The sequence below is a fragment of the Myiozetetes cayanensis genome, unplaced genomic scaffold (assembly GCF_022539395.1).
Source record: "Myiozetetes cayanensis isolate MyiCay16 unplaced genomic scaffold, myiCay2020 scf10, whole genome shotgun sequence".
NCBI classification, from domain to species: Eukaryota; Metazoa; Chordata; class Aves; order Passeriformes; family Tyrannidae; genus Myiozetetes; species Myiozetetes cayanensis.
In genome coordinates, this window is record NW_026086605.1 from 12696257 (window position 1) to 12704848 (window position 8592).

At 49.6% G+C, this 8592-nt stretch overlaps 1 protein-coding gene across 1 annotated transcript; it reads left to right on the forward strand.

Moving 5' to 3' along the window:
- Positions 1–349: 349 nt before the first annotated feature.
- Positions 350–3319, forward strand: LOC126653277 (calcium homeostasis modulator protein 3-like). Its single transcript, XM_050340832.1, has 4 exons — positions 350–636; positions 1530–1785; positions 2719–3081; positions 3200–3319. The coding sequence occupies exons 1-4, from the start codon at positions 350–352 to the stop codon at positions 3317–3319; spliced, it is 1026 nt and encodes a 341-aa protein (XP_050196789.1).
- Positions 3320–8592: the final 5273 nt, after the last annotated feature.

Consider the following 8592-nt stretch of genomic DNA (forward strand, 5'->3'; position numbering starts at 1 on the left):
CTGGCTAGCACATGGGACAGCCCTGAAAATGAAAAACAAGGTGGAAAAAAAAAAGGTGCTGGAGGTTGTATCCATCACCTCTCCTAGAAAAGCTACCAACCACTCCAGAAGGCAAGCATTGGGTGAGAGACAGATCTGTGAAAGCCGTGTGTCAGTGGGGAAGATAAACCACAGGATTTATCCATCTGCCACAGCAGATCTCTTCCATCCTCATCCTCCTGCCCTGGCTGACTGAGGGCTGAGCTGCATCCCCCTCTCTGCGGCACCAGAAGGAGAGAGAAAGGGAGCCAGGCTGTTCTGGGCAGCCCAGGGATTTCCCAGTAGGAGCAACCCCTGCCAAAACAACACGATGGATCGTTTCCGGATGATCTTCCAATACTTCCAGTCCAACTCGGAGTCTGTAATGAATGGGATCTGTGGGCTGTTAGCCCTGGCTAGTGTGAAGATGTATACCTGCTTTGACTTCAGCTGCCCCTGTCTGCCCCAGTACAACATGGCATACGGCTTGGGGATCATGTTCGTACCCCCCGTCATCCTCTTCCTATGCGGCCTCATCCTCAACAGACAGTCCCTGGTGATGCTGGATGAGTGGAGGAGACCACAGGGGCACAGAAGGAAGGACCTGGCTGTCATCAGGTGGGGTTTGCAGCGGGAGTGGCATCCCTCTTTTCACCTCCTGCTTAGCTGTCTCTCTCCATAGCTTTGATCCTCCTGGTAATTAATTTTCTTGCAAGCTCATCTCCTGAGACCCTTCCCGGTGAGCCTGGAGGGGCAGAGGCATGGCAAATGCCTTTACTTCAGCAGAAATGAAGGCAGTCTATCCCATCCCAGCAAAGGAGAGCAGGAGTGCCTCAACATCTGGATTTGTGACATCACCCTGGGACAGTGTGTTGCTGCTTGCCCTGTCATGTACTCACAGGGTGTCTCCTGGGGCTTCCATGTGCAAAAAGATTTCCACTTAAGTATGCAGAAGCTGTGTCATTTTCTTATCGTTAGGCTTGTGGTTTCCCTCCCTTCAGCTGAGCTTTTACTGACTTACACTGGTGGAAGGGAGAGGAGAATCCCATTCCATTTCTTATATACAAAGTTTTATGCAGCACACAGGTTGGCTCAGAGTGTAGCAAGAAAGGCTGCAGAGAAAAGGAATTTTCCAGGTGGAAACTGAACTGATTAGAAAAGAAAGTGTGAATGTGGAAGGCAAGGGAGAGCTGATAAGGACCTGTCCATGGGAGACATAAGTGCACAGTCAAGGCAAGCATGTAATGAGGAGACCACACAGTGATTGAATGCAGGCAGCACACAGAGCATTATCATGTGCTGATGCAGGTTTCACTGGGAGGCAGCACCAACAAAGAGATCCCAGAGCACAAGAAGCATCAGCTGGGGCAATGATGGGGAGAGTCCTGGAAGTCAGTTCCCTGGCTCTGAGAGGGCTGCTTGGCACAGAACAGCCTGCATTCATCAAGGCTCTGGATGAGGAGAAAGCACCCAGCATTTCCCTACTCACCTCTCTCTCCCTCTTGCCCCAGGTACATGTGTTCCTCCATCGTGCAGCGAGCCATGGTTGCCCCTGTTGTCTGGATCATAGTCACCCTTCTGGATGGCAAATGCCTGATCTGTGCTTTCAGTGGCTCCGTGGATCCCGAGAAGTTTGTGGGCTTTGCCAATGTCACCTCAGTGCAGGTGGAGCAGCTCTTGGCCAAAGTGCCCTGCAAGGACGACGAACTCATGAGGAACAACACGTCCCGCAAGGCAGTGTCCAGGTACCTGCGCTGCTGGTCCCAGGTAGGTCACCGCTCATGTCAGTGAGGTGGCCAGGCAAGTGGCATCTGCTCCTGCTTTTCCTCCATTTGTCACCACTTCACCATGGTCAGGCTGGGAGCGAGGCTGCTCTGTGCTTCTTTATGCCTTTAAGGACTGCTACCCTCAGCCATAATCTCAAGTCACTCAGGTGGGGAAAAGGAAGGAAACAACATATGGTTTAACTAACAGAACTTTCTTTCTAGAAGAACCAGCAGCTTCTAAACCCACATAACAAAAAGCAGGATGCAAGGAATGTAGGTGTCTCCTAAGGTACTGTCCAATGTTAGAAGTTCTTTCTAACTTCTAACCTTGGAGACAGGACCTGCTGTTTTAAGGACAGTGCAAGCATAGACAGATGAAAACAGCTTGCTCAGGAATGATAGAACAGGACACGATGGGGAGAGAAGCCCTCACTGGGTTCTGCCCTTGGTACAGGAGTGCCAGGTCAGGGATGGGGACCAGTGGGAGGTCATTGAAAACAAGCTCTTCCCTCTTACCAAAGGTAGCTGCACGTAGTCCAGGCTGTCTTCACCCTGCTGTGAGGACTCCTGGGCCCTGGAGTCAGTGTAGGTGGCAGATGAGGATCTCACTGGAGAACCAAAGGAGTCCCCTTTCCCTGGGGCACTCCCATGCTCAAAGCAGGTGCCTGTCTGCTCCAGGCTAACTTTGCAAACACTTATCCTTACTGAACAACTGATGGACAGATAAATATCCTATATTTTCTGGAATGAGAGTGCACCAACCCTCTGAGTGCAGTTTGGGGTGCTGGACTTCAGGGGCAGATCAAAGACAGGAGTCCGGATATGCCACATCTCCCCTCCAGCCCCACAAACTCCCTGTCTTGCTGATACAGGCAAACAGCTTCGTGCCTGTCCTTGTGTCTGTCTTGCCCACATCTTCTTTCTTATCATCCAGGCACTTGGCTGGAGCATTTTATTGATCCTTATCGTAGCAGCTTTCCTTGCCCGCTGGCTCAGACCTTGCTTCAACCAGGCCACCCTTCTGCAGGCACGTCACTGGAGCAACTATATTGACATGGAGCAAAAGATTTTTGAGGAAACCTGCTGTGAACACAGTCGTCTCTTTGCTCACAAATGCATCCTCCACTTCTTTGAAAGCATGCGGCAAGAGATCAAACTGCACAACTTCAACTTGCCTAGGGAGGGAGAGAGGGATGAAGGAGAGGAAGATCTTCTCAGGGGCATGACAGATCAGGACCAGGTGAACAAACTTCTGAAAACATGGTACTATGATAAGCCTCCCCTGGACGTCAGTCAGGCAACCCAGAGACGTCCACTGGGGCAAGAGAGATCCCCTCTGCCCTGGGCAGACAGCCCCAGAACCTGCTCCAAGTTCCCCCAGCACACCAATGTGTAAAGAGGGCTTTGTCCTGCAGACACTGAAGGAGCCCTGCCAAGCCTCTGCACAAAGCAAGGATCAGCAGGCAGATGATAGTGGTGATCACACCTTCCTCCAAAACCCCAACTCCAAAGGCTCCGCTTCAGGGCATGCCTAGCAAAACCTCCAAAATAAACAAGCTCTGAGAATCCAAAGGTCCTGGACTCGGTCACTGTTAATGACTTTCTCAGCCAAGGGATCTGTGTGGCACTTTTGCCATATTAAAGAGTTTGCAGCTCCTTACAGCTGCAATAAAACCATTCTGGATTTAGGAAGGATTTAACCGAGGGAGCAACATCTGGCTGTGTACACAAACCTACTGCAGTGGCAGCCTCACAGAGGTGTGAGGAGCTCCTGCCCATTCCAGTGAAACCTGGGTCACAGGGTTAGCACTGCTGACTCAGAAATTATTTAATTGGCAATTCTTTTAGTACCACACCAACATGCTTACTCAAAAAGGCAAAACCACCTCCAACATCTTCCCATGTGCTGAGAGCTCTGGCTGCCTCCCAGCCCAGCTGCCAAACTGTTCTGCCTCCCTCTAAGAACCCATCAATACTTGCATGCATTTTAAAAATAAAATGTGGCAATACACTGAAATTCATGGAGCAGCATAACTTGAATTGAAGATACCCCTGAATAAGGTTGGACTGGGTTGGATTTGCAGAAGGCAAAGGAGATGGAGGCTTTGATTAACACATCCAGAGGCACAGGATTGTGCTGGGGTTCAGGTACCTGCTCTAAGCACTGATGCTGAGCCATAAAAAGGACACACTGACTATGCCTGAGAAGTCTGAACAAAGATTTTAAACACCCTCCTGCTCAATTTGAGTACAAACCAATCTATCCAAAGGATCATCCTTGCATCACCTATTTGGGCATTTCCATCCAGAGTTAAAAACTGTTTGGTTGTAACCTTATCTCTAAGCCTCTAACACTGATTATCTTCTTACCTGCCTTTTCCAGCCCCTGTTGTACATGGGGCCAACTGTCGTGCCAGTGTGACTGAGATTTCTGTCCAGTGTTGCTGCTTGGATTCATTAAAGTCTTTACCGCAAACTAACCCCATACAGACACATCTGTTCCTCCAGGCTGAGCCTTACACTGATGTTCTCTGTGTTCCTAGGAGCAAGGGGTGCAAGGTGGAGGGGCTGTGAGGAGGGGGGTGAAGAATAAATGTCTTCTTGGGCATGCATGGATAGATGGGACAAGCAGGGCTTCCAGGTGGAAAGAAGAGGGTGGGAAAGAGGCAAAGACACCTTGGGACTAAATCCAAAATGAGGGATCAAAACGAAAACACATATATTAATCTCCCAAATTAACTTGTGAAGCTGCTGGCAGGTGGGTCATCTTCTCCCCAGGATGTTTGTATGCATGGGTCAGAGAAGGAGGAGGTACCCGGCAAAACACTGGGAGGCCAAATAACTCCATGGCCCACCTGTGGGCAGCTGCATCCCTCTGCCATCCAAGACCCAGTCAGGAGCTGCAGGGCACAGAGAGATGGGCTGCAGAGCTTTTCTTATTTGCATAGCAAAATCAGGTCTGGCTGAATCCTTGAGCTCTCTTGGACGTGCTCAGAGAGTGCACAAAGCCAGCTGTGGCCCATGCTGGTTGGGAAACAAAAGAGTGGTCTTCCCCCCAGGAGCTCTTTAAATCCAGGGAACTTCGGAGCTCGCATTTGAAATCAGCATTGCATTTTGAATTTTGTCTCTGGTTTACTTTTATCAGACACGATATCACAAATCTGAGGCTGTGACTCAGTTCGGACTCACCATTCCATACTAGTCAAATTGGCTATTTTCCTAATCTGCTCGGAGCAGAGGTCTGCAGCTCCCTTTGCATGCTGCTTTCCATGTTCTCAGGTTTTAAGTCATCCCAGAGTGGCCACAAAATATGAAATGCAAAAAAGAGGAAGAGGAACAGATTTGTTATCTGTACCAGGAGGGAGAAAACAGGAGGGTTTAAGGGTGCTGCCATAGATTTTGCAGGTCTACAAAGGCTCACATGCTTCTGGGAGGGTCAGTCTGATCACGTAGTAGCTCCAGTTGGATGGGGCCGTGGGTGTCCATTCCTCCCAGCCTCCCAGAGTCCCATGCTGCGTTTTCTTCTGAAGCCCAAGAACTCTTCTCCTTCGTGGAAAGTGGATCTGGCACTCCGTGGCAGGACAGGAGGCAACAGGCACAAACACAGAATGCAGGAAATTCCATTTAAATAGAGGAAAAACATTTATTTTGAGGGTGATGGAACAGGCTGTGCAGAGAGACTGGGGCACCATCATCCATAGAAACATTCACAACCTGATGAGATGTGACCCTGATTGTGCTTTGTGCAGACAATCTTCAGACAATCTCCAGAGGTCCCTTCCCACAAGCCATACAAAGAGTATGTGCCCTCCTGTGGAAGTTAAGGCAGAGAGGGCTGTTCACAAACTTTAGCAGCTCTGTCTCTCAGGGCTGTTGTGATGCCTGACCTACAGATATGTCTGACTTCCTCAGGGATCCTCATCTGCTGAGAGCCTATGAAACAGCAGGGATGACTGCAAAGACATTTCCCCAGTCACTTCCCAAACTCTCCTGAGGGGATTTGTTATTGCTTTCGTGTCCCTCCTCTCTATATCCTACACTGACTCGGACATGCAAAGCCCTCCTTAACTTCACAGCTTGGACTCTGTCTTGGCATCCAGGTGCAGGACCCCAAGGAAGGAGGAACTTGGGCATGTACCATCTCTTCCAGGACCTGGTTTCCAAAGCACAAGCAGGTTAGGGTTGTGAGAAGAGGCATCAGCTCTGCCTTCTCTTGCAAATCAGTTGGAGTGAACTTGCTGTTGGGAAGCTCATGGAAACAAAGTTCTCTCTAACAAGGCAACATGGAAAGAGAGATCCAGGCATTGGCTTCTATGGGTTGTTTTATGATTCCCACTGACTTACTGCTGGCTTCAGTGAAAACTGCTAGTGCTGCACACCAAGCAGGCTCAGACCCTTCATTCATGTTTAAAGAAAGGCAGAGTCTTCCTAGAGATCAAAAAGCTCTCTGCTTTTTACAAGGTTGATTCACGCTGGCTTTGATGTGAACTGCCCTTCAAAGAGTCACTCACCAGGTGAATAGGGAAGCCAGCCTGAGCTCTTAGCTAACAATACAATAAGCCTCATCTATATTCATGCAGCAAAATCTCTTCCTGTTTGATGAGATCATGCAATTAACCTCTCCACAGCAGGCAAAGCTAAGACTGCTCAGGTATTACCCACGTTCTTTGTTCTCACCTCTGTGGTGTCACTGTAGGGTGAATTCAGCATTATCAGCTGAGGCCCAGGGCCGGTGTAGGGGAGACGTCAGAAACTTCAGTGCTGACTAATGGTCAAAACACCTGGTTTGGCTTCCTACCTCTACTGACAAACTGCAAAACCTTGGGGAAAAGCTCCTCCCGTGTTCCACCTACCTTTGTACAGCTTGCCTTCCTTGGTGACATGTCCCACAGCCACCAATGCAGCCGTGCTGGTGTCCAGTCAGGTGTATTTTGTTACTCATGTCAACAGCACAGTTGGTGCCTGGACTGGCTGCAACCATCTGTTTTGTGGCTACTCATAGTCCCAGTAATCCCCCATCTTTTGGCCAGCTTTAGGGAGCAATCTAGTGCACCAAGGCTGCTTTATGAACTGGGAATAGAGATGCAGGAGAACATCACCAACACCATCCACTTCTTTTAGATTTCTGCTGTAGGAGCTAAGCCTGGCCTAACCACAAGCATGTCATTAGTGTTTGCCTCAGTTCTGGCAAGCTGGGAGGAATCTGCCTGGTCAGATCTATGCTGGCAACTGTGCCCCCAGGTCTGCAGAGTTGACAGCAATGAGTTTTCACTGCACCATGCATTGGAGGTGTGGGAAACGTGCCCTTAGACATCTTAGCCTTGGGCCAAGGCATATAGCCAAATCCCAGCCTGTCCTGTTAATGGATGCACGTTGCTGTCTCAGGTAGTCCTTGCTCTGCCCTTCCCAGAAGGATTCAACTTCAGAGGAATAGCAGCTCCACTGCACCCTCAGCCCACAGGGCTCCTGGTACCTGCTGGCCTGATAGGCAGGAAGGGTTCTGCACAGTCCATGCCTACACGTGATCTGGTACCTCTGGGAAACGTGGTCCTTTGGGGAATAGCAGCTGCCCTTGGGCCAGGGCAGTCACTGGCAGCATTTACACATCCTTGTTGTGTTCCCAGTTCCTGCACATCCAAAATTCATCAAGGGGTTGGGGTTATACCCACAAGAGGTGACTGCAAGAAAATCATTCAGCCTCCATCACTGCCATTCACAGCAAAGTGCACTTAAGCCCTTCAGAACTGCTCATTGAAAGTGGCTGAAAAGCAGAAATCTGAGGGAAAAAACATGACTCTCAGAGCCCTACTGTGCAGGGAGCATCTCCTGAGAAGGCAGAGGTACCCAGGGCTCAGATGCTTTCAGCAGGATCCACCTGCAGAGTCTCTGTCCCTGCAGCCCTCTCTCCTTTCTGTGCCCTTTTTTCTCCACTCCCAAAGCCAGGACTAGCACTGTGTTACTCTAGATATTTCCAGACTATTTGAGCCAGGGTTTGAAGGATATTTCAGCAAGTTCTGAGGGCACAGGGCTATCAAAAATGAAGCTACAAGTGTCTGGCTGAAATGTGGATGTTTGCAAGACGGAAAGGAGCCACTAGCAGACCTCGGCAATACAGATACAGAGCACCAGGAGCTTTACATCTCTCTCCTCTGCTTTTCCTTTTCCCTTTCCCTTCATTCTGCAGAATAAAACAGAAGAGGTATTTCCCAGTGAAGCAAGTACAGAAGAGGGGGCTGGCAGGCACCTGCAGGTGTTTGCATTAGATGCTGCTGGGGCAATGCAGACATGGAGGAGGGGGGAAGTTCTGGCATCCCACTTTTCCGTGTGAGTCTGCACTGCAGAGGTGGGGTGTTCCTTTCAGTCCTGGGAGGAGCACCCATCTCCTGCATTTGCAAACAGGTTCACAGAGGCCAATCATCCAATTCTACATGTGCCCAGGGCACAGAGTGCTCTGGGGAGGATGCAGCCATGGTAACACTTGCACCCTCCAGCCAAGGGGACTGGTGGCTGGGAGACTGCAGAAATGGGGATATGGGGAAGAACAAAATCAGGTTTTGCAAACCAGAAACAACCCAGGTCCCATAGAAGAAGGTTCCAAAGAAGAGCAGGAGGAAACAAACTCTAAACTTTTGCAATCAGCAAAATCATCAAAAGAAATTATTTTTAACTATTAGAGCTGTAAGAGTGCATGAATGAAACAGTGAACTGCACAGACTTGGTGATGCCCATCTTTGAAGAGGAAACCTGAAAGAATGAAGTAAACTGAGGCCACAGCTTGGACCCTAGTGGGAAGAGGAATCAAGGGAAA

Excerpts from the sequence above, each read along its gene's own strand:
- LOC126653277 (XM_050340832.1), top strand. The coding sequence starts at position 350 with ATGGATCGTTTCCGGATGATCTTCCAATACTTCCAGTCCAACTCGGAG. Across the intron at positions 637-1,529 it reads AAGGACCTGGCTGTCATCAG|GTACATGTGTTCCTCCATCG; the intron begins GTGGGGTTTGCA and ends CTCTTGCCCCAG. Across the intron at positions 3,082-3,199 it reads CTCCCCTGGACGTCAGTCAG|ACACTGAAGGAGCCCTGCCA; the intron begins GCAACCCAGAGA and ends TTTGTCCTGCAG.